Source organism: Anoplophora glabripennis, unplaced genomic scaffold (assembly GCF_000390285.2).
Source record: "Anoplophora glabripennis isolate ALB-LARVAE unplaced genomic scaffold, Agla_2.0 scaffold499, whole genome shotgun sequence".
Lineage (NCBI taxonomy): Eukaryota > Metazoa > Arthropoda > Insecta > Coleoptera > Cerambycidae > Anoplophora > Anoplophora glabripennis.
Window position 1 is genome coordinate 169,308 of NW_019416600.1, and position 25,674 is coordinate 194,981.

The window sequence follows — 25,674 nt, forward strand, 5'->3', positions numbered from 1 at the left end:
TCTTTATTAAGCCTTCCGAATACGTGGTTAAAATTAATGACATTATGACTGAATCATCCTGTATAGGACATTTTGAGGACTTGTAAGACTGGTGCAAACAATAAACCACGATAATAAGTGGGTTGTAAGAAACACAATAATACTGAATAAATAGGTATTTGTCAAACCAAATCGGCTGAAATTATGTGATGGGTCATACACAAATAACTCAATATATTTACATTTTAATAGTAACCACGCATACTTCAAATTCAATTTTGTTCGAAATCTGTAAATATTTTATTACAACATTTTTTCAGGTAAATTGACAATCATCGTGCACACGTTGGATAGCTTATTGTAAAACAAAGTATAATAAGTTGAATTTTAAATTTAAAAGTTAATCTTGAACATTCCTAAGAGTATATTGCGGTATTTTGAGGGAGTTTAAGTGAATATAATTACAGGAAACGTATATGGAATCCACTTCTTCTCAATTTTCTCTTTGAATAAAATCTTAATATCGCAGGGAACGAAACGTACACTTAATCCGATTTTACGGCGCAACATTTTTGTATTCCTTGGGAATCCAATGAGGATTTGTTGTGAGAGGGAATATATAAAACTTTTTATTATTTCCCCAGGAGCAATTTTCGACGCACGGCGTAATGTAAAACACATATTTATGGGTCAAATTCGGGCGGGCTGCTATCTGCAGGAATTCATTTCGTTTTTATGAAGCATTAATTTCAGTCTGGTGCCGTATCGTGGCGGAAGGAGATGAGGACCCTGACGAGTCGTAGCCACCTTGGAATCACGCCATCCTCGGCTGCAGTTGGGGACGTTCCTTGAATCGGAGCAGCACAGATTTATGTGATTGTATCTTTGACGGCCTTATTGCCCGTTAAGTTGATGTAGTTGCGCCGTGATTGTAATTAAGATTTCGTTTTCTGTTTACTTTTGTACGTTCACGATCGCAGCCAAATCGAGATTGCGCTTAATAGTGCACACTTCGCTACTGCTCCAGATTCGAATGCATAGTTTTTTAAGTCATTATTAGAAGATTTCTAGAATTGGCTACACCCATAAAGGTTTTATGTAAAATTAAACACTATATTATTGGTCGTTTTGACGCCAATATTCCGTATAGTAGTAAGAAGTTTGACTGCCATTACTTCAGCATGAAATAGAGTAATCATAAATGAACAAAATAGTTTGTATTACAGGGGCGTAAGATTAACCGTTTTCAAAATACAGCGAGTATTAATATTGGGGAATTTCATCACAACCTGACAACAGCGCTGAACCTCACAGGTCAACAAGGGTCAAGAAGGACACACACTAATATGCATTCCCGAAGGATTTTGGTGCGCTGAATCCGAATCTGGTCGCAGAAGTGCCCTATCAAGTCAGGTTTTTGAGATATCCTAACCTAAAAGTGCAAAAAACACTGTTTTTCGTCATATTTGAGGTTATGTAGTAATGCCTTCTATTCTTTTTCAAAAAAAATACATATAATTTAAAAGTACAAGGCTCCCTCTTTCGAATGCCGTTGAGTTTGCTCAAATATCTTTTTTTTTTTCGTTGAGATATCACATGTTGAAATTTCTAAGTTTCTCAGTTTCTTAATATGCGAAAATCTACTAAGGATCCCTTAGACGTCAAACAGTTGATTGCAGTTCAGAAACTTCATACTCGGAAACTTTCAATACATACGAACTCAAACTCAGAAACTCCAAATCCACAAACCCACAAACCTCAAACCCGCAATCCCTAAACCCACAAACTCCAATCCCACAAAACCCGAACCTACAAACTCCAAGCTTACAAACCCCAAGCCCACCAACTCCAAACCCACAAACCGTATGGGTATGAAGTTTCTGAATTGCGTGATCACACTTTGTAGATAATCTAACAAACTCTTTGCAAAAAGAACAGTGCTTGCTTTGTACCATGTACTCTATATCGATTAGTTGATGATCTCGAACGGTGTGCGGAGGTTCTGGTTCCCAAATCTTCTCTTCAACAGTTTTTCCTGCTTTTGATATTTTCTGTTCTAATTCTGAAGCTCTCATACTTTCTTTTGGTCACAAATTTTCATTTCTACCGACTCTGTTTTTCATCCGGCATTTTATAGGTTAAAGCAATCAGCTTTGCGAACGTTGCCAAGTTCTGTTGCAACTTTTGGCATTTATTTATGCATATTGAGTAAAAAATAATAATTGACAAATGAAAATATATAATTTTAACAATTTTAAACTAGATTTTATTCAATATCTAGAAGCAAGTATCTCAAATTATCTTACTTTCTAGTTATAAAGAATATTTTTCTTTGCATTGACAGCAATGATTTTATAACACTGTAAGTATGGCGCCTCTCTCTTCACCTTGAAATTTGTTTGATAACAGAAACAAAATAACTTCTAATAGATCGGTCTCTCATCGGTATGACCACCGTTTTCTGTAATGCCCCTATTATTTAACTGAATATTTTCTCAAAAACGTTTTTCAATATTTTTGAAAGTTTGCTGCTTTGGGATAGGGCGATTTGAATATCTTTTATGATACACTTTTACGGCAGTTTCCTTCACAAAACCCTAGAAGTAATAACTGCAAACTACTCGGGTGGACGTTCGATCGCAGTACAAGCTAGTTCTGCGGGAGGTTCTGCAGTGATTTCCGCATCGAGATGGAATTTGGATTTCTTGAAAAACGCTCATCTCGTTCTGGTGACCGTTTCTGAGGAGTTATGAAGTTGAAATTTATTTCAGTTAGTCCTGACACTAAGGTCTTATTACACTTAGAATTTCGTAAATTCGGAGTTTGTTTATTTTCCGAAAATTCGGAATAGTTCTGAAATTTTTCGCTCTTTTCTACACTGTTAGAGGGGCTTTCTTGCTTCGTCGCCTGTACTTCAGCATCAACATAGCTGGTGGCAGCAATTTTCGAAACATGAGTGAAGTTTTGACAAGATTTGTAACTCGTGGGCAGTTTTTCGAAGAATTAACGAATAAAAATTAAAAATCTGCTAATGTTACAACAGTATCCTATTCTTACTCCGCATAACTTTTTCTGCTACCACTCGACGGCCCAGAAATTACTTTCATGCTGTAAATTTTTTGTTTATCTGCACGCGCATATAAATAAACGTATCTAAATCGACTGCAGAAAAAGGCAGGCGCTTTTTGTGTGTTGAACACGCCGTACACATTCATATATGGGAGCATGCCGAGCTGATAAGGCCTCACTCATGACTTGCCACCATTAATCACGGCTGCCTTGTCGGTTGTCGCAGCCTCCTATGACATTCATATTATTATAATGCGGAAAAAACTCGGCGATACACTGTTTTTCGATGGGGGGTGCTCTATTTAGGAAGCAAGTTTTGTATCTAGCGAAAACTACTTCTTTTGATGTTAGGATGTCTTTGATGCGACTACTATTTCCGAAGATGTAGACATAAAAACTGCCATTATCACGACATTGTAACCCCCGAAAGCATCTGCAGGTCTAGCAGACAGATGCTGTCTATAGTTAAGAAGGGAAGCTTAAGAAGCTAATAAGTGAAAGAGCTTGATGGTTGCTTTCGCTGTACAGCAAGAATAAAACGCTCTCTCAACGCTAATAATAAAGTATTTTATTGAAAACTAAGTTGTATAGAAAAAGACGTGTTGGAGGGGTGAGTGTTCGTTGGAGAGTCCCCGTGTGTGGAGTCGGTCGTAGGTATATGAGTACGCATCTGGTCGTCGGCGCCAGTCCGCCGTAGACCCTTCCTGGGACGTTGGTGCGTCCGGCGGCACTCTTGATGTAATACTTAAAAATGGGTCACTTGCAACATATGTACCCACAAGCTTATGTCAGTGCTGTGAAGCTTAATTAAAAGACAACATCTCAAAATTGTGATCTTCTTAATATTACCAATTGAAAGAGTTTATCTAATATAACAGAATATTTAATGTCGAAATCTGGTAACACTATAGTACTTATTCTAAGAAACACATAAAAAAATTATGATATCATTAGGAAACAATTCCAGTGTAATAAAAAACTATTTAGCTAGAATTTTCAAAATTTTAATCTGTTTAGTTAGTAAAGTTACTTTCCTCAGAAAAAAGTTGAATACCATAAGGTAAACAGACTGTAATGCTGTAATTTAACTGTAGCAAATTCTTATTTGAGATATACAATTAATTTAAGGTTGCTACAGAAGAAACTTAACCTTTTAATTGTAAGTTAGTTTTATTTTAAATAGAACATTAGATACAAGAATATGTAGGGGTTAATATTTTAATTACCTTAAAAAGTTTACTCAACTGGCACAGAAAAAAAAAGGTAGGAAGGTCACTAGATTCAATTCCAAAAAAAGTATATTATACAATGTATATTAATTTTGGTGTATTTTGCCATCAGAACTATAACAAACAACTTAATAGTTGTTAATAGGATAAATTTCCTTTCAAATGAAACATTAGTGTAATACAGTAAGTAGTGGTATAACGTTTTTGCGATAGTGTTTACATTAGTTTTTCAAGTGTCAAAACTGGCTTATGTGTTTAGCAATTTGGAGTTGATGAATATCGTGGATTAGTGATGCAAGACAATATTTGTGTTAGCTAGTAGAAACTGGGTAAGGCGTTTACACGTCGGTAGACAAAATTTTGAATTTGCTGAGATAAAACAGGTGATATAAAATTTGATTTATTTCTTTGTCCGTCCATGTTATTACACTTTGTCGCCGTGCCGGTCGCCGACTGCATGGTTTGCCTTGCGCAAGGTCAGGCTTTACAGTGGACCAATTTCCAGTGCCGTGCAGAAGTGTATTTTTAAATCATTTTCTAACTGCTCTTTTTGATTTTTTTTTACAAAATTGTATTTGTAAGCGTCCCCTGTACATTAAAAATTTGTTTGGATAAGTTCTGAATCACCCTGTAGAGTTACATACCGTAGTATCAAAAGGCGTAACATTTTTAGTGTAATTTTTTAAAATCAAACAAATACCTATTTTTTTTTTTTTAAATGTGCGGTTGTAGGTAAAGTATTGTACATAATTTTTGTGGTTTTTACCTCTTGTATGGTAAAAACCGTTATTATTCGCAAATATTTAGGTATTTAATTTCTTCTAGCAACGTAGTTTAACTGGATGGTTTTTTTCAGTGTAGGGATAAGTAAAAATTCCTATATTCCGTTTCCGGAAATTTTTTTTTTTGAAAATGTCCAAATCGTCCCGTTCTGAAACGATCCGAGTGCAATAAAAAAGTCCTTAGTCGGAATTGAGTGCCTGGTCGGAGTGAAACGATCGGCTCGCCGCGGCCGCTACAAAAAGTGATTAATCTGTGGAAAGCCTCCCCCGACGGGTCGTCCTGTTCCAGGGATTATTCTCCAACGAGGTGGATGCGCCGCTGTCCCCATTACGTGCGATTTGCAGCGTTTTCCTAATGCAGTTCGGCGCTTCCGCAGCTTACGCGCGGCTCACAATGGTCCCGGTCTATTTGTCTCCGAAAAAATAGGCTTTTACTGGGCACTCTGTGCTCGCGTGAGGCCTAATAGTCTCTGTTGTTAAATTTACTGTTTTCGGGGCGCAAAATGGACCTTGTTGCAGTTTTTCAAGTGAAATATGCCATTTACTTCGCAGGCATACGTTGCTATGGCTGATAAATCTGTTAGGAAAAGATTTGTAGCAAAGAAATGGATTTAAGAGAATTTAAATACTAACGTCAGTTCCGTCAACTAATGATAAATTATCTGTTAATTCTGAAGGCCATGTTTCGCATTGTATTAGCTATGTCCTCTCCAAATTTGGTTAATGCAGCTGTCTCGTTTGTGAAAATTCAGTATGTATGTTTTCAGCCACGAAAATTGAATAATTCCAAATATTTCGAATTTTCACCACCACGAACGGCAGTGACAACATTTTTAATGGTAAGACGATGTTTCACATTGACTTAGCTATGTCCTGTCCATTTGGTTAGTGTATCTCTCTCGGCTTCGGAAATTCAACACTTATGTATGTTTTCAGCCACGAAAATTGAATAATTCCAAATATTTCGAATTTTCGGCACCAAAAACGGCGGTGACAACATTTTTAACATTAAGGCGATGTTTCGCATTGTATTAGCTATGTCCTGTCCAAATTTGGTTAGTGCAACTCTCTCGGTTTCGAAAACTCTATACCTATGTATGTTTTCAGTCACGAAAATTGAATAATTCCAAATATTTCGAATTTTCACCACTAAGAGTCGGTCGATAGCCGCACGGTTTAAGGCGTCAGTACTTAAATCGATGTGTGCTATCTGCCCGGGTTTCGAATCCCGCGGCCGGTAGACCGTAGATTAGCTATGCTTGTACGAAGGATTGGCAGCCTCTATGTAGATATGGTAGGGTGGAAGAATGTTGGCTTGGGTCAATGTGAGAGATTGACACCGGTTGGCATTTGACCACCCCCCTAATTAATGAGGTTTTCCAGGTTTCCCTCATTCCTGCACTGAATGGTGGTTAGGGCCTACCAACATAAGTCGTTCCTGGGCGCAAATGCGGCCTGCTTAATAATAATATGCCGCCTCCTCTCTCGCACAAGTCTCCGACTTCTGGGCTAACTCTCGTAGTTAGAATCAGGAGTAGAGATATTATTATTATTATTAAGAACGGCGGTGACAACATTTTTAATAGTAAGGCGATGTTTCGTATTGTATTAGCTATGTTTCGTCCCAATATGGTTAGTGCGTCTCTCTCGGTCTGTTTAGGTCAGTCCCTTCAGTCCTTCAGACAAACTTAAAGGATCAGTCGATTTATAAATATATAAATATAATAGCTGTAGCTGTATGTTTGCTTTTCCACTGTGATCAACCACAGATCTGTTGCAGACCTTCATGACTGCACGGATTTGGATATTTTGCCACCAGAAAAGTAATATAAAATTAATGAAATAAACCTTTGCGCCAAATAGACCAGTGAAGGGTTATTTTTAAGAAAATGGTTTTGCCTAATCAATAATCTAACAGAAAAAAAACAGAGAAACACAAAATACAATATATGTTTTACACTATTAAATTAATTTAAATAAATTCAAAAAAATCTTTCCTAAAAATTCCTATTAATGGTGTCTAACAGTGTTTAGTCGTCATTGAAAAAGACCACCACGTAGCAATGTAGCATTCCAGGAAGTTATAGTTCTTATATACCTCTTAAAGGAGGGGATTGAAATTCACATTTTAATTTTTTTTTTCTTTAACATGGGGAATGCTAGAGATACGAAACTTGGTATGAGCATCCTACTAATAAAGAGACAACTTTTCAATATTTGTTCGATCATTGGCTTATTTTATAAAGGAATGAAACAGTCGACTCCATTGCAATATTTTATTAGAAATTTTTTAAAAAAGCCAATTATTTATTTAAAAATATTTATTGGGAAGACTGATTTCGTGCGCAACTTTTTTACCTCTTGTAATTTTTCGATAAAACCGATAGTTTTCTAGTAAAAAAATTAGATGCGTCATCGTTCACTAAAGGGGTAATTGCGAAAATTTGTAAAAATAAAGTAGGCGGATGTCATAACAAATAAATTGTTATTTATCATATTAATAAATTGACACTTTCTGTCAATAAGCTGGCAGTTTAATAATAACATTAAGAATAATTTGCTATTAATTAATGAAAAATGTTTGATACTTATGACTATGGAACATGTATTAAGTAAAGTTATTTATCTGAAATAAAATTTAATACAAAGGAAAACCAATAAATGCAAAATTAAATTTAAAGAATTTTCTCGAAATAATTTCCATTTTGCTGCCAGCATAACCTAATACGTCTGTTGAAGTTATAACGCACTCGCACAAACAGTTCTTGGTTATTGCGAAGGTCATCTACTGTCTGAAATATTCTTAAGCGTAGTTCTTCTAAGGAGGCAACAGGAGTGGCATAAACAATACTTTTTATATGTCTTATGTAACTTAAATTTAATCATTCTCTAACGGCAAGTGTACTATGTGCAGGCGCCCCATCGTGCATATACCACATCACCTGACGTGTAGCGAGGGGTACAGCCTCAAGTGATGTTGAAAGATTTTCCTTCAAAAATCTAAGATACTCGGCCGCTCCAAGTCTGTGTGGAAAACTTTACCTTGAAATAACCTTGTCACCATTGAATAGTCAGGGAAAAATCCTAAATCTTTTGTCTGATTCATTTTTCCTCAAAATGCATTTTTCGAAAGTTATTGTGCTGTTTCCATACTTTTGGGACACGTTGTATAGTAAAGCTGGAAAATGCGATTAATTTTTTATTTATTACACTTGAATTTTTTCCGAACACCACAATTGAAATATATTTTTCACGAGAATTCGCCATTCAAGATTCCGTTAGCTCAGACAATGTTTTTTGAGTAATTGCAATTTGCATATATCACTACATATTCTCCACATCCTTTAGCAGACAATTAAAAAAAAAATTAAAGTAGTTTAGAGTAACTACCTATTCTGTAATAACAAAATATGCCACTGTCTTCATTTTGAAAGATGTTCCTGTATCTGTCACTGATTTCACTATAGATATTGTGTGGCTTCAAATGTCCAAATCCATCATCAGTAAAAGTATAGTTATTTGTCCGGTCGAAAACTACATTTTTTAAAATTACACAGACCCACACAATTTTAAAACAGAAACCATAGTATCTTTTTTGCAAAGATTTTCTATATCCGTAATTTTAAAAAGTTTATTTGAAAGTAATGAAAACAAATTTTTCGCGTTGACACCTTGTATCTTTTTAAGTACCTAGCAACAATTTTGGGATTAAGGCAAGTTTGGTTAAATCGTAATATTTTAGTGGATAGAATGCGCTCCTGCTCCATGTACCATTAGTTTAGGGACACGCTGTATCGTGATGTGTTTTTTTTTAATTTGCTGCTTTTTCGGTGTGAGATGTTTGATTAATGTCATAGAAATGAATAGTTTTTAAAATAACTGCTAGAGCACCACAGTCACATTTCTGCACACACAAAAATAGCGCATCATGTTTTATTCCCTTCCATTTATCTGCATAAACTTCTCGCATTCATTACACACCGGCCATTGGCTGGCGCGCCGATAGGATCCGCATCAATCTTCGACGGTCCCGATGCACTTCCCGTCCTGACAACTCTATTAATCCCCGCGGATGACCAAGATCATTACTCATTTAACCGGCGGAGTATATTATCTTGTAACCGGACAAAAAAAGTGGAAAGCGCCGATTCGATTGCGATGGCTTTTTCGTGTCGGCCGTATGCATAATGTAGGACGTTTAAATATTTCACTGATTTACGGCTGCTGTGCGTGGGCACGGTGTATCGCTGACAGCCTACAAAAAAAAGATAACCGGATAAATGACTGGCAATAAATATTTTGCAGTGCGCATAGTGGACTGCGGACGCCTTTTTTAAGAAAGTAGATAAAATTTCCTTCAAAATAAGAGGAAATAAAGAATTTTTGAATGAAAATTGACTTTACCCTTATATGTTTTAATCCTCATTTTTGCAAAAAAGAAAGACGTTCAAGGATTTTCATGACATGACTTGTTCGAAGGGTCATTAAAAATGAAAAAACCGCGGAGTGCAATTAAATTAGAGGGTTGAAATTGAAGATTTTTAAATATACGTATAGCACGAAAATGAAGCAAAATTTCGGTATAGTTCATAGGAAATTTTGTAGAGAATTGAATTTCCCATCGAAATGGCTTATTTAAAAAATTTAAAAGAAAAATTTTATGCAAAAAATCATTAATAAACAATTTTAAAAAAGCAAAAAATAAGATTTTTTAATTTTTTTTTGGTAAAAGAAAATTGCTGTACAAAAAAACTAGATGAGATTCTCTTCAAATGTGTTTTCAAAAGTTTTCGGACTAATATTGATAATTAAATCATTTTACAAATCTAATTTTTTTTTAATTCTAAACAATATTTGAGTATAATTAAGAAGTAGTTTTTAAATTAAATCATTTATACAGGATGTCCCGTTCATGTTTTAAAAAAACTTGTGTGCAAGTTCCTCATGGTATAATAATATGGGTAGTTCATGTAACGTTTTTTTCTTAAACACCCTGTTTTCGAGATACAGTGTGTTGAAGTTGTAACTTTCCAAATGGTTTTCCTTAATTATCTTTAAATTGGCTAAAGATAAAAATGTCAAAATTTGTACAGCCATAAACATAAACCGTTCAGAATAATGTGCAAACGGTTTCTTTCTGAAAAGCAGTGTCGCCGATACAGGTAATTGAAGGGGTGTAATCGGAAAAAATATGTTAAAAGTCAAAATTTGTTACATTTCTAAAGGGTTTTGTAAACTCTAAAGCATACTACAAAAAAAGGTATACTTGTCGAAATTCGGTAGCATGTACCATTCTCCAGAAAAATGAAGTTGCATTTTTTTGCTCACATAAAGCGGTATAAGTACATTAACAAAATATTAAATTGAAAAAAGACTTTACCATTGAATGACCTGAAGACATTTAGCTACCAACAGTATTTGCATTTAAGACTATAATTTTAATTTCTTACGTATCACATGAAACAGTTAAATTGTACAACATTTTATTAACTAAAAAAAAAATTAAAATTTATTTGAAGTTTCAGCTTGTTGAAAACTAACATTTAAAAAAGTAAATCAAATTAAACAAATTATAGTATTTAATTATCTATTAATAACTAATTTTAAATTTTGTAAACTACTACACTACCACTACTAAAATAAACAATTGTTGAATGGACTGATTTGTTGATGAATGCTTAAAAAAAGTGATAAGAACAGAAAAATATTAGAAAACAGACTCGGAGATATACAGAACAAACAGCTGCATAATTAAATAAATGAGCGAAACTCGAAATACTACAGTAGATGCTGAAATTGTCCCCCATTTGCTTTTATGCAACTTCATTTTTCTCGAAAATGGTACATGCTACCGAATTTCGACAAGTATTCCTTTTTTTGTAGTATGCTTTAGACTTTACAGAACCGTTTAGAAATGTGACAAATTTTAACTCTTAAAATATATTTTTTTCGATTGTACCCCCAAATTACCTGTTAAGGCGACACTGCTTTTCAGAAAGAAGCCGTTTGCACATTATTCTTAACGCACAGTTGATGTTTACTCGTATACAAATTTTGACATTTTTATCTTTAGCCGATTTAAAGATAAATAAGGAAAACCATTTGGAAAGTAACAAATTCAACACACTGTATCTCGAAAACAGAAAAAAAAACTTTACATGAACTACCCCTATTATTTTCCCATGAGGAACTTGCATACAAGTTTCTTTGAAACAAGAACGGGACACCCTGTATACATATATTATTATAAATCTCCTTATTTGAGATAGTAAAAAAGAAATAGGTGTAGTATGATAAATTGTAATTTCATTTGAAAAATCTCTCAGTCTCATACAGTTGTGAAAATCTTTATTTATTATTAACAAATAAAACTTTTGAAATAATTTTTTACTATGTTAAAGAACTAATTTGTTGTAAAAGTAATAAGAATTATATAATCATTATTATGTTAAAAACGACGAAAATCTGAAAAATATTTAAGTTTGACCGGTTATAACTCAGTCAATTTTTATATCTTTTTATAAATATGTTGTTTATAAATATATTAAATAATAATGGGTCCTAGAACAGAGCCCAGAACCCTGAGGTACACCACAAGAACAAATTTAGTGTTAATGATTTCTATTATATGTATGTTTTACTTAGTTTTATCGCCAAAAAGAAACCATTAATTTAAAAATTTTAAGCACACATGAATATTGTCTGTAATTATTTGTTTGTAGCATTTTTAGTTACTTTTTATTTAATTTCTGCAATGAACTAATGTAATTTTTTAAGTGTTTTTCAAAAACTTAGGCAAATATTGAAATTAAATTATAATTGTAATAATTTATTTTTTTTATTTTTTTTATTTTTTATTTTTTGGCCTGGCAAAGATACAAATTTGTACATATGGCAAGTCAAGTATACTAAAATGAAAAGAACAGAACAACATACATCGATAGTGACAATAAAAAGCCACAGTTAGCATCATTTACCACTTATCAAATCCTCCACACTATAAAAACCTCCAACTGACAAAAATTCTTTAGTTTTTTTTTTAATTTTCTATAATCAAGTATACATCTAATTTCTTTAGGAAGAGCATTGTATAAAATTACACAATTATAATATGAAGATTTTTTAAAAGCACTTGTATGGTAAAAAGGAATACTCAACAACTCACCATGTCTGCTCATATAGTTGTGAAAATATGTCCGTTTATTAAAAAGACTTAGATTATTTTTTGTAAAAATTAGGCATCTTAAGATGTAAATTGAGGGTGTTGTGAGAATTTGCTTATCCTTAAACACACTCCTACAACTCTCATTCACCTTCAAGTTGAAAAGTAGTCTAATAATTCTTTTTTGATATATGAAAACTCTTTCCCATTCACTACCTCTACCCCAAGCGAGAATGTTGAACGCTATGTGACTGTATACCATGGAATAATAAACATTAACTAAGCCCGCCTGATCAAGAGTATGCTTTATTTAACTGACCACAAACATGGTCAACATGCTTATGCCAGGAGAGCCTAGAATCAATAAATTGCTTTTTGTTTTTGTCCATATTTATCTTTCTTAGATTCAGGAATTCAGGCAAATTGAATGCGCTTTCTCTGGAAAAGATAGAAGATAGACAGTTCTCATAACGATACCATAATATTGCGTGTCACTTACGCATGTAGCTACTAATTGCCTATTACCTTTATCTTCAAATAAGTATGTGTAGGTTAGTTATCGCTTCCTTTAAAAAATGGCATAAGACCAAATACACTGCTACTTTGTCATTGTTTGAAATATGAACTTAAAAATCATTCACTTCCTATTCCTGATTCTATTCTGATGATATTTGCCATTGCCGATAACCAAGACCCGTCAAAAGTTGATATAAAGCAATTAATTAGAGCTAAAGATGATGTACCTAAAAACAAGTGTCCAAGAGGTCAAGAACGCAACCATAATGGAAAGTGCGTTGTTATTGAATAAGAGTTTATGGTAAAGTCATTAGAGATTGGTGGATTTTTTCAGTATATTAAGTAATTCTCATTAAATTTTAGCATTTTAGACTTAAATATTCATCCCTTGCTCGTAGAGACACAGTGTGGGTAAGTTAGGCTCATGACACTCAATTTTCATTCAAAACTACATACTGAACAGTGAACACCCAGTAGAGACTCTTTATTTTCATAATAATACGTTCTTTTGTCACGAACGCTTATACTAATTGCCTTTTACGTTTATCTTCAAATAAGTTGTAAAAAAAACTAGACTAGTAATCTTTTCCTTTGAAAGAAAACTCGTGGACATATTTTGTTCGTTCTTTGCCAACGTTACTGTTCAATATGTACCTGAAGTTAATTTTTTATATCTTTCTGGTTATTCTTCTGATGATGGTTCCAATTGCTGATAATCACGACCTGGAAAATGTTGATATTCACCAACTGACTAGGGCTAAAGATGATGTACCTCAAAATGGGTGCCCTATTGGGCAAGAACGCGATGATAATGGGGACTGTGTGGATATTGATTAATTATTATTTTTAAAGAATTTATGGGTGAAATAAATGTTTCATCAGAGGTCAGTGGTTTTTTTAGTACCTTTCAAGAAACCTTTATAAAGTTAGCATAAACAGTATAAATTGCTTGTATCTACATCAAAAGCTTAAATATTCTTGTACTTGTAGATATGTATGTAGTTTCCTAACGATTTTCTTGGTATTGAGGCGCTTTTAGGGATGTATATGGCACGAAATATAATATCCTTTCAGAAGAACTTCCGCAAATCTGTCAACTGTAATTGGGAGTAAACAAGGTTGCCGGAACTTTCAGCTTCTACGGCTGAAAAATGTTTACAAAATTTCGATATTACCACAGCCAGCTTTCTCTGTTACCGCACAGGTCATTGCAATGTTTTCATGATAAGAAATAACAAACTCGAAGGAAATATTTATTAACTAGTTGAAATTAAAAGATATACAGGGTGTTTAGTGATAATTTCGACTTGGTCATTAATATTTTCTTTCGCATTTCTAAATGAGAAAAATCCTATAAATTTTGTAAAATGAGTAATTTCAGAGTTTTTCTAGGCTGATTGAAGCTCTTAGTAACGACAATAAAAGTTACAAAAATTTAGATAGGAGATCACTTGACTTAGAAACACCACGATTTAAACTAAACATTCAGTGACGTAATTCAGTTTTCTGGGGTCATTACTGACTGTAACTCTGTGTATCTCCGCCGCTGATCGACGTATTTATACATGGTGTAACTTCAAGTGGGGGGCAGGTAAGATTTTTAGGGGTTAGACATCTTAAATTATTCCAAAACAACATAAAACAGCAACAAAATTGAATGATAGGTACGCCGCGAATGATACGCACGAAATAAAAACTGGTTCTATATGAAAACCTGTCTTTGGAGGGGATTGCCGTTCAATTCATTTCGACCAATAGTTTCGCAGAGACACGTGCTTGATCATTGTTGCCACGATCGGAATAATGCAAGTTGTATGATATACACACTGTAATCTAGATAGGCGTAATGCTGTTACGTATGTAAAATCATGATGTGCGCATATGAATTTTTGACTAGTTTGCAACTACATATGCGGGCAAATATTTGCCCGTTTCGCGAGAGCAGGTTGTGGACGTGCTGCTTGCCACGTTAATGAGAAACACATCACTTTTGACACATCCTCATTAGCGTGCTGGCACAGAAGAGCGGCGGACCTTTTGAACTGGTTACGTGGATGCTTCGGTAAACATGGTTTTCTGCGTGCACGAAACGCTAGCACTTGCTTTCTCGAGTGTTTTTAGTTATGTTTTGCTTTGCGAATTATTCACAACCGCTCAAGTCAACGTAATGTAATGGTAGACCAGGGCGGATCTGTCGAAATATCCCACTTTTTGGATGTAAGAGGGGGCAAGCTAATTTTTGCTGGAATACCTTCAGGACAACCCACATAGTGAAAGTGTAGATCCCTAGATCTGGGAGAGATCCGGAACATATTAACAATTGCAAAAATGTTTAAAAAATTAAAAAATATACCTATTTTATCTGAGTTTTTTACTTATATCTTGGAACCTATGCATTTTGGAAGAATATTGAAGAAGAAAAACGTTTTAGAATTTGAATTGAATACTGTAAGTTAAAAATGTTTAAATTTATTACCGATGTTGCAAACTAGCAATAATTGATGAAAAAAGGCAAAATAATCAAGTTTTTGGATATATTTTTTTAAATATCTTAATTGTTCCGAGGGCATTCTAATTTTGGTAAAAAAAAATTTTAGAGAATAATAAAACAACATCAAATTTCATTAAAATGGGTTCGATAGTTTTCGCAAAATAAATTTTTGAAAAAATATTCATATTTTCAAAATGTTGCACAGCCTCAAATAAGGCATCTAGATACTTGGAAATTTTTTCACATAGAAAATACCGCTCAATTTTTCAAACGGTTTTTAAAAAATTTAAATCGGTTGATTAGGATGGCCACAGTAAATTTTTAAAGTTAGTTAGTTTCCTTTTTATTTTTAAACAATTAGATTACATTTATCAATTTGCAAATTAGTTTTTTTCAAAAATTATAATTTTAAGATACCCGTAAAAACTCGTCTTTTTTTTGAAAGTTAAATTCCGTTTGTTGGTTCTCGAGATATAAGCAGTCAAAGTTAATTTATAAACAATTTAGCAATAATCTTTGATCCAGTGGCTTCGTTTTTCCGAGTTCTAAGCTGGAAAAAATTTTCATATTCATAAGTTATCGGCAGTCAGCGGAAAAGCTGTCGCTCGCACGCGCGAAAGGTGATTCAAAACACGAAAAGTGGGGAAGAGGGCTTTCGCTCCGAGACTTAATTCGGAGGTTCAAAATGCGAATGTACGAAAAAAATTACATTATCTCGGCTTCTAATGGACCAATTTCGATTTTTTTTTTATCAATCCGATGTCTCGCGAGCCAAGGAATTTGACTGTAATTAGCACATATTGCTACGCTATTCCACCCTCTACAACTCTACTAGTCAGAAGTCAAAAAATATAGCTGGAGAGCAGCACTCTTAATCTCGGGGTTGAATTTGTCTTAAGTCAGAGCACACAAGGTTACCTGTGAAGAGGAAGTTATTTATTAATTAATCTGTGTTTGCCTATCGTTCACTGCAGGGACTGATGATAAAAGAAACTTACAGGTTAACTCTGTATATTATTTACTAATCATGAGATATATAAGGTTGAACGTCAAATTTTTGTCACAAATATCGTTAGTTATATCCCCCAAAGTGCAGTTGCAAATTGTGTACAGTTAGCTAATTTATAAATCCAAAATCCTTAAACTAATATCATCAAATTGAACTATATGCACTACAATACACATATCAAATAAAGAGTGAAGGATATAGAGATATCTTCAAACGAGGTGTTAAAACTGGTATATTTTCCTACGGCGAGTAAGGTGGTTCCTTGCTAGATCTTTAGGGAACTAAACTGGTCGGTGGTGGGTAGTCCTCCTAATATCAACAAGTGTCTTGTCTCATAATAGCTGTCAACTAAGCGAGGTTATGTCTCTCTAGTAGATAGTAGATCGAGCTCAGCAGGGTGGGAAGGCAGGATGTCCAATAGTATATTTTGTCAACGAATATTCCCCCAAGATCGAGGTGTTATAACCTATGACCATGCCCATCTGTCGTACTTCCAAAATCTTATATTTTCCAAATAATCGTGATAATAAGACGATGAGGGACCAGCTCAAAGAAGCCTAAAAAGTAGATTAATATTTCGATGTGAATATTTTTGAATTTCCAAACCATCAGAGAAAATTATACAAAGAACAATTCTTACCCAACTAAGTGATCTTCTTCTCGTGAAATAAAATCCAGCACAGCTGCTTACGGGATAAACCCTACATAAATATTATTAACGAAATCCAACTTCCACGTTGATTAATTTTCCATAAGTTACACAATTATTAATAATATCTTTCAACGAGCTAATGAAGCTACGAACTGATCCCTTCAACGGTTCAGATTTAAAAAGGATGAACTGACCTATGGAATATGGAATTTTGAGACAATGGCCACGTGACTTAGATTTATTCGTTTTGATACAGTGCAAATTAACCGTTTCATTATACCCTGGTCATCTATTTGAAACTGTTATATTATGTTATAAACAAAGTAATATAAAAAGTTATGAATATATACATTAATAATAATAATTGATAATTAATTTTGAAATGAATTGAGTATATTGCAATTGATAAAATAATTAATTATAAAGACATAATTTAATTATTTGTAAATGTTTATATATTAATATTTTTGAAAACCGTAACAATATTTTGTTATAAACAAAGTTTATTATTTATGCATTAAATATACTGTATATTATTTGTATATTTCAACACTGAATGTGAATTTATTTAGGTATAATTATTACAATTATTTAAATAATTTTTGTTTAAACAAATTAAAAAAAAATCTCTTTGGAAATTAATTTTGTTGTTAGATACAGATAAAATTAAAAAAAAATAGTACTTTAAAATTATAATATTTGAAAAAACTAAATTGCAAATTGATAAATGTAAGCTAATTGTTTAAAAATAAAAAAGAAGAATGTTAACTTTAAAAATTTACTATGGCCGTCCTAATTAACCGATTTCAATTTTTCAAAAACCATTTGAACGGTTGAGCGGTCTTTTCTATGTGAAAAAAATTTCAAGTATCTAGATTCTTTATTTGAGGCCGTGCAACATTTTGAAAATTCGAAAATTTTTTCTCAAATTTTTTTTCAAAAAATTATTTTGCGAAAACTATAGAACCGATTTTAATGAAATTTGGTCTGTTGTTTTATTATACTCTAAAGATTTTTTTACCAAAATGAGAATGCCCTCGGAGCAATTAAAGTATTTAAAAAAAATTGTCCAATAAAATTCGATGATTTTGCCTTTTTTTTCATCAATTATTGCTATTTTGTAACATCGGTAATAAATTTAAACATTTTTAGCCTAAGTATATTGTACAAAATTCAATTCTAAAACTATTTTTCCTTTTCAATATTCTTCCAAAATGCATAGGTTCCAAGATATAAGTAAAAAACTTAAATAAAATAGGTATTTTTTAAAATTTTTTTAAACATTTTTCCTATTTTGAAAATGGACCTCGCCCAGATCTAGGGATCTACACTTTTATTTTGTGAGTTGTACTGAAGGTAATCCAGAAAAAAAATGCTTGCCCCCTCTCACATCCACCTCAAAACAGATTCGCCCTGGTCTATGTAGAATACGAACTAGAAGTTAAATATAGAAAATGTGGGGTCTAGCAAACGATAAGACGTTAGTCATGAGAATTACGAAGTCCTTATAAAAAAAATCTTAATAAGGAAGGAAGTTTTTAAATAATAATTTATTTGCAACAAGAACAATTGGAATGAACAGCTTTGTTGTCATTACATCTCGGGAATAAGTATTTCTTTCAGTACCAAACTCTCCTGAGGTAACAACATGACTGAATTCTTAAAAATTTGCCTGAAATGAAATAAACAACAATAATATAAGTCTTACAGTTTATCTGACCCTGTTTAATACCATCTTAACTAATAAGGGAATTATTTCCTGATATTATATATTTACTACAATGTGTTACTCACCCATTAGTGTATTGAGAATTGGTACTGCTGACCAGCAATTTAAAACATACGTCGCTAACCTTCAATGTCCTTTTCCTTGATCTTTCCATGTTAAACAAGAATACATACGAGTCCTTTCCCTGAAACCTTTTCCTAACAATATGCAACACATTTTTGTTCGCGCTTTTGGCTTCTACAAACACATTGTCATATTCACTTATATTTTCATGTAGTTTGATCATATCTTTGTAAATGTTATAATGGCTTCTCAATCCTGGAGTCCTCTGGGAAGCGAGATTGATAATTCTGAACTTCCTACTGACTGGAAGCCAAGGCTTACCTCCACTGTTAAAACCAGCGTTGACAGTGGCATCCCATTGGAGCGGAGTTCGTTCATAGTCCCTGGTTATCAGATCAAAACTTGTACAGTTGTTCACTTTAGGATCTGTACCTTCTTCACATTTTACCTCGCCGTTCTCTTGTCCTATTTCTTCTCCATAATAAACAGCTGCTATTCCTGGTAGAAATGTTACCAACATGTTATAACCGTCCACGTTACCCAATCTAGTCGGGCCTCTGTGGTTGTCGTGGTTTGACAGCTGAAAATCACAATTATGCCAACTTCTCTTCATCAAAATTATATCAGTACTTACTCCCCAGTTCAAAGGATATTGCTTATCTAAATCATGTGTCCACATTTCTATGAGATTCTTTATATGGTTCGCTGTTGAGTTGTAGTTAAGGTAAGTAAAGTCAAAATTAAATGTGAAATGTGCACCCAATTCTGCCCCATCATTGTTTCCATAATACAACTTAATTTTGTTGAAATCGCTGTAGGCTTCTGTGACGATAATCCTATAAAGAGAAAAAGAAGCACGTAAAGGTTGTGGCATATCCTTCAAATGAAAATAAGATTCACCTTTCTTCCCCTTGGTGGTTCTTGTTGTAATCGTCAATGAAAGATCTAATTTCATAAACACATTCGTAACTTTCATTGGTGTCCTTGGTATAAACATGGTCATAATGAAACCAGTTTCCTGGATCAGGATTCGCTATGTCAGGAAGAAAAGGTTCATCAAGTAAACGTGGATCTTCAATCAAATATGGCACAGCGTCTACTCTGAAACCTGCTGCACCAAGGTCCAAGTAAAACGTCAGTACTCTCTAAAATAAATTCTATTCAATATTATCTGAAACTTAAATTACGTTACCTTTAATTCATCCATAACGTCTTTATTACGTAGATTTAGGTCTGGTTGGGATGGATCGAATTGGTGGAGGTAATATTGTTGTCTCTTTTCATTCCAGGTCCACGAGGAGTTCGAAAACACACTGATCTATAAATAACTTACTTTTGGACGCTCTAAATATACTTAAACATTCTGCCTCTTACCCAGTTGTTTGGTGGTTTACGATTTCCATTTGAATCAAACTTAGGATCGACCCATACGTAGTAATCCTCATACCCAGGCTCATAGTTAACAGAATTATTAAACCAATAATGCTGATCGCTTGTATGATTCGGCACTAAATCTAAGAGGATTTTGATCCCGAACTGCTCAGCTTTTCTAAAGAGCTCGACCAAATCGCTCATGTCACCGTAGATGGGTTCTATAGAGTAATAGTCACTGATGTCGTAACCATGGTCGATTTGAGGTGACTTAAAAACGGGTGACAACCACGCCACTGTAACTCCCAGATCCTTGAGGTGGTCTAATTTTTCGATGACTCCTCTCAAATCTCCAACGCCGTCGTTGTTGTTGTCTTTGAAGGATCTGACGTAGACTTGGTAAAATATCCCGTTTTTGTACCACCCGGTTTGGGCAGTAGAAGCAAAAATAACGTTAACACTTAGAACTACCAGAAATTTGGTTTGCATTTTCTACTTTCGGTATTTTAGTGAATTATGGAAAGATATATGTGTACGATGGAAGACATATTTGTTCAATGAGTTAAAATGCGTACGTACTAAATGATATAGACGGCAATTAGGTATATGTAGATAAACTTTATCAATAGTACTGTCCTAGTCATATGTGACGTCGATTTCTCATTAGCATGTGCTTTATGAAGTTAGTTACCAAAGGCAATTTTGATAGTATTACAATTATTCATGAAACACGTAAATTTTAATTTAGATACAATTCATTTCTTATCGGGTTTTTTATTCATCACCTAGTTCTAACATTTTTTTTTTGTTTCAGGTAATGCTATCTATCTACAATGAATTCGTCTGATCCAAAAGGTAACTTACCAAAATTGGTTTTAGCGAACTTTTTGCTGTTATGCACATTCTCTTATTTTATAATTCAGTTGATCTGTTTTGGTTTTGGTGAATCGTATATCCACGGAGATTTTTGGCTTTCATATATCACTTGAAATGAAAATTTTTCTATGCGCATAAAAAAACGTGGGCTTAACTTTTGGCGGCACAATATGTTAAAAAAATTCGAAAAATGTCATATTTTTCTTCCTATTTAATTATGTATCTTTTCAAGGGTTGATTTTAGGCGAAAATGGAAGAGGAATAAAATGTTTGTAATTAAATTTTTTACAAAATATGACTAGTTCGATGACCAAATCCATTCGTTCGAAGAAGTAGAAGTAGAAGCAGAAGTAGAGTGCGAGAATGAGGTGTTAGACAAAGCGGAAATTAATAATTATTTTGTGTTTGAAGATGAAGAAGTTGATGAATATAATATCGAAGAAGAAAACGAAATCCCATGTAAAAAAGTTCAATTAAATTCTTAATATATATTTTTATACATATAAATAAATATAATATACATTCATAAATTTAAAACAAAAATTTGTGTACATTTTTTAAATCCTGATTTATTAATGCAATTAAGTATGAATAAAATATNATCATTATAAAAGTATAATTCAAATATTATTTATTGTTTAAAATATAAGCAAATGAGAAATTAACTCATTATGTTACTAATTTTCGAAAAATTTTGAAAATAATTGTTGTTTAAACAATTTTAGAATATTTAAATAAATTTAACTCAACGATTCAATTTCGAGCAGGCCGAAGCGGCCGCGCTCTCTACTTCCCCCACCACCACCACGATTTTCTTGAATTTCTCGCTTGCATAAATAACTTTAAACACGTTTTAAAGTAGGTTGCCAATGAAGAAAAGTATTGCAAACTTACAATTAGACCTGGTAAGTACTCGGAATACCAAAGGTATTTTTCGGAAAATTAGCCAGGGTGTCCCAGTACATTTAGTGTAAATCACGGTTAACTTTGATCTGCTATAACTACGTAATTAATTGGCCAATCGATCTGTTTTTTTTTAAAGAAGCGTCTTTCCAAGAACTTTTAAAACCTGTTTTAAAAAATTTGATTTGGTTAAATATTCACAAAGTTATTCTAATTGTTTATAAGTACAAAAATTCGACCGATATTTAAACAAGCGCCAGAGCACTCCTAATTGACGGATTCGAATTTTTCAAGAAGCGTCTGAAAGCTTGAGAGCCCTTCTATATGTGTTTAAATTTTCAAGTATCTAAGGGCCTTGGTTTTTGCTGTCAAATTTTGAAAATTTACAAATTTTTTTCAAAATTTGGATTGCAAAATTATTATGCAAAATCTATCGAACCGATTTTGATGAAATTTGGTTTGATGATTCTAGATAACATGAAGTTTTCTTGAGCCAAGTATGAAGGTGCTATACCCAATTTAAAGACCCCAAAAAAATTCCCTAAAAAGTAATGTTTTTTAGCCGCATTTTTCAAGATTCATTCGATTTGTAACTAGTCATATTTTGTAAAAAATTTAATTACAAACATGTTTTCCTCTTCCATTTTCGCCTAAAATCATCTCTTGAAATATGACATTTTTCAATTTTTTTTAACATATTGTGCCGCCAAAAGTTAAGCCCACGTTTTTTTATGCGCATAGGAAAATTTTCATTTCTAGTGATATTTGAAAGCCAAAAAGCCAAAAATCTCTGTGGATATACGATTCACCCAAATATGGACTTTTTGAAACAGATACCGCCTGGACTAGTTGATATTTCGCGTAGCGAGTAGCGATCACTAACTAACGGTGTATTTCGCCGACCTATGCCCTCTTGTAAAATAAGGCTCGCTACAGCCGTCTGCTGAAAGTATGCCGTAACTCGGCTCTAGGATTTAGCTATCGCCCACGGATATAAATTTAATCGATAAGACAATACCAGCCAAGGAAACCCCTATAGTCGCAGTAAATTTCGTCTTCTAAAATAAAACAGGTTGAAATGGCCTCGTGAGCTTTAAGGCAACGGTTAAGGGGGAGAATTAGTGGGGAAGTTTAAATTAAGTGATGATTTTTTTTCATCCATTATCAAATTTAAGTCGTGATTTATTTACAATGAGAAAAATTGGAAGCAAATGTTTTGCTGCAAGGATACTCTGGGATTATTTCCTTCAGAACCAAGCTCTCCTGAGGTAACAGCGTAATTGAACTATTTCTAAAAATTTGCCTGAAATTGATTAATTAAACTATATAAATCACTAAGGTGAGGAAAATTACTCACCCATTAGTGTACTGAGAATTGGTACTGCTGACTAATAACTTAAAAAACGTGTCGCCAATCCTCAAAGTCCTCTTCCTTGATCTTTCCATATTAAACAAGAATACATACGTATCCCTTCCCTTGAGTTTTTTTCTAACAATGTGTAGCACATTTTTGTTCGCGCTTTTGGCTTCTACAAACACCTCATCGTACTCACTTATATGTTTACGCAGTTTGATCATATCTTTGTAAATATTGTAATGGCTTCTCAATCCTGGAACATTCTGGCAAGCTAGGTTGGTAGTCCTGAATTTTCTCCTGATGGGCAACCACGGTTTAGCTCCGCTGTTGAACCCAGCGTTGACAGTGGCGTCCCATTGAAAAGGGGTTCGTTCAAAGTCCCTAGCGATTAGATCAAATGTTGCACAACTGGTTACTTTGAGATCTGTACCCTCTTCACAGTTCACTTCACCGTTTTCTTGACCGATCTCTTCCGCATAGTACGTAATGGATATGCCTGGTAAAAATGTTACCAACATGTTGTAACCGTCCACGTTTCCCATTCTCGTCGGTACTCTGTGATTGTCGTGATTCGACAGCTAAAAATAGAGTTTGAGACCTTTCCAAAAAAAACATGTTACTACTTACTACCCAATTCATATATTTCTTATCTAAGCCCGATGTCCATGTATCTATTATATTCTTCACGTCGTTCGCTGTTGAATTGAAACGAAGATACGTAAAGTCAAAGTTGAATGTGAAATGGGCCCCTAATTTCGTCCCATCGTGATTTTCGCAATACAGTTTGGTTTTGTTGAAAGCAGTGTAGACTTCTGTGAGAATAATCCTACGGATATAACAATGCGAATAGTTTTATCCTTGAAGTGAAATGAACACTTACTTTTCGTCCCCATCAAAGTTTTGGTTGTACTTGTCAATGAAGGATCTAATTTCGTAAATGAATTCGTAGCTTTCATTGGTGTCCTGGGTGTAAATGGGATTGTAGTGGAGGCGATTTTTTGGATCAGGATGTTCTATGTCGGATCGGAAAGGATCATCTAGTAAGTCTTTATTTTCAATCAGGTACGACACAGCATCGATTCTGAAGCCAGCAGCGCCAAGGTCCAAGTAAAAAGTCGATATTTTCTAAAATAAACATGTAACAAATTATTCAAAACATGATATTGCGTTACCTGTAACTCTTCGACGACATCTTTATTACGTAGATTCAGGTCTGGTTGGGAAGGGTAGAAATAGTGCAGGTAATATTGTTGCCTCTTCTCATTCCACGTCCATGTGGAGTTTGAAAAAATAGCGATCTACGAAAGCACCAGCTTATTTTTCGGAAGAAAATAACGTATCTAATTCTTACCCAATTAGTTGGTGGTTTTCGGTTACCATTCGCATCAAACTTAGGATCTGCCCACACGTAATAATCTTCATACCCAGGTTCACAGTTAACAGACTTTTTGAACCAATAATGTTGATCGCTCGTGTGGTTCGGTATTAAATCTAAGAGGATCTTGATTCCAAATTGCTCAGCCTTTCTAAGGAGCTCGATCAAATCGCTCATATCACCATAAATGGGATCTATGGAGTAATGGTCACTAATGTCGTAACCATGGTCGATCTGAGGCGACTTAAAAATGGGCGACAGCCACACCACCGTGACTCCTAGATCACTGAGGTAGTCCATCTTCTCGATGACACCCTTCAGGTCTCCAATTCCGTCGTTGTCGCTGTCTTTGAAGGATCTGACGTAGACGTGGTAGAATACACTGTTTTTGTACCAACCTGTGTTGGCGGTGTAAACAGATATTATGTTAACAGTTAAGATTACAAGAAATTTGGTCAGCATTTTTTGCTGCTGATGTTAGAAATATTTAACTGTTCTTCAAATAAAATATATTTGAATAAGAAATCGACGTACTTGTCCCATGGGTGGAAATAAGTAATTGGGAATTATGCGATGTAGCAATGAATTAAGTAATGTAAATAATTGCTTTTTTATCATGTTATAATTATACCTGAGGCCATATGTCTTTATCGAAGCCTTTATAAAATTAGGAAACTATTAAGGTAATTATTAGACGCATTTTAATGGTAATGCAATTTATTGATAGACTTAATAGTTTCCACTTGAACGATATGACAATGTCTATTTAAAAAATGTTGGAAATTTCTACGTTATTTGTAGTTTTTTGTTTGTTATGGACCCTAAGCTTGTTTTACAGAAGCAGTTATTGCTTTTGATAAATTAAGGGCGTGGTTAAAATGTTGCCCCTTATTTCTGGGACGCCTTATATATACAGGGTTACAACTTTTTATTTGTCCAATACAGGTATCTCTCTTATTTTAAGAGATGCAGAAATGGTTAAATGTGAAAAATTGTACATACTTTTATGCCGATCATGGATTCGTTTAACTTTAGAAAATTCCGAACAGTTCCGAAGATATTCGAAGGAAACCGATTATATGCTATTTATTTTTTTAGTCGTCTTTCACTT

The 25,674-nt window shown here is 33.8% G+C and overlaps 2 protein-coding genes across 2 annotated transcripts; both read right to left on the reverse strand.

Annotated features, from left to right (window-relative positions):
• Window positions 1-18,482: 18,482 nt before the first annotated feature.
• On the reverse strand, window positions 18,483-20,610 carry LOC108911440 (maltase 1-like). Its single transcript, XM_018716379.1, has 7 exons — window positions 20,056-20,610; window positions 19,874-19,999; window positions 19,582-19,826; window positions 19,316-19,517; window positions 19,003-19,261; window positions 18,684-18,855; window positions 18,483-18,561 (listed from the first exon to the last, which is right to left on the reverse strand). Exons 1-7 carry the CDS (start codon window positions 20,539-20,541, stop codon window positions 18,483-18,485), a joined length of 1,569 nt encoding a protein of 522 aa, XP_018571895.1. The 5' UTR covers window positions 20,542-20,610.
• A 2,385-nt stretch (window positions 20,611-22,995) lies between these two features.
• LOC108911441 (maltase 1-like) lies at window positions 22,996-25,099 on the reverse strand. Its single transcript, XM_018716380.1, has 6 exons — window positions 24,540-25,099; window positions 24,361-24,486; window positions 24,069-24,313; window positions 23,816-24,014; window positions 23,189-23,766; window positions 22,996-23,134 (listed from the first exon to the last, which is right to left on the reverse strand). The coding sequence occupies exons 1-6, from the start codon at window positions 25,023-25,025 to the stop codon at window positions 23,014-23,016; spliced, it is 1,755 nt and encodes a 584-aa protein (XP_018571896.1). The 5' UTR covers window positions 25,026-25,099; the 3' UTR covers window positions 22,996-23,013.
• Window positions 25,100-25,674: the final 575 nt, after the last annotated feature.

What these genes read in the sequence shown, in the direction of transcription:
- LOC108911441 (XM_018716380.1), bottom strand. Translation starts at nt 25,025, where the DNA reads ATGCTGACCAAATTTCTTGTAATCTTAACTGTTAACATAATATCTGTT. An exon ending in AGAAATATATGAATTGGGTA is followed by an intron (nt 23,767 to 23,815) that starts GTAAGTAGTAAC and finishes CTCTATTTTTAG; the next exon opens with CTGTCGAATCACGACAATCA. An exon ending in AATTCTCAGTACACTAATGG is followed by an intron (nt 23,135 to 23,188) that starts GTGAGTAATTTT and finishes AATCAATTTCAG; the next exon opens with GCAAATTTTTAGAAATAGTT.
- LOC108911440 (XM_018716379.1), bottom strand. Translation starts at nt 20,541, where the DNA reads ATGCAAACCAAATTTCTGGTAGTTCTAAGTGTTAACGTTATTTTTGCT. An exon ending in GTAAACCACCAAACAACTGG is followed by an intron (nt 20,000 to 20,055) that starts GTAAGAGGCAGA and finishes AGTTATTTATAG; the next exon opens with ATCAGTGTGTTTTCGAACTC. An exon ending in CGCTGGTTTTAACAGTGGAG is followed by an intron (nt 18,856 to 19,002) that starts GTAAGCCTTGGC and finishes ATGTGTTTGTAG; the next exon opens with AAGCCAAAAGCGCGAACAAA.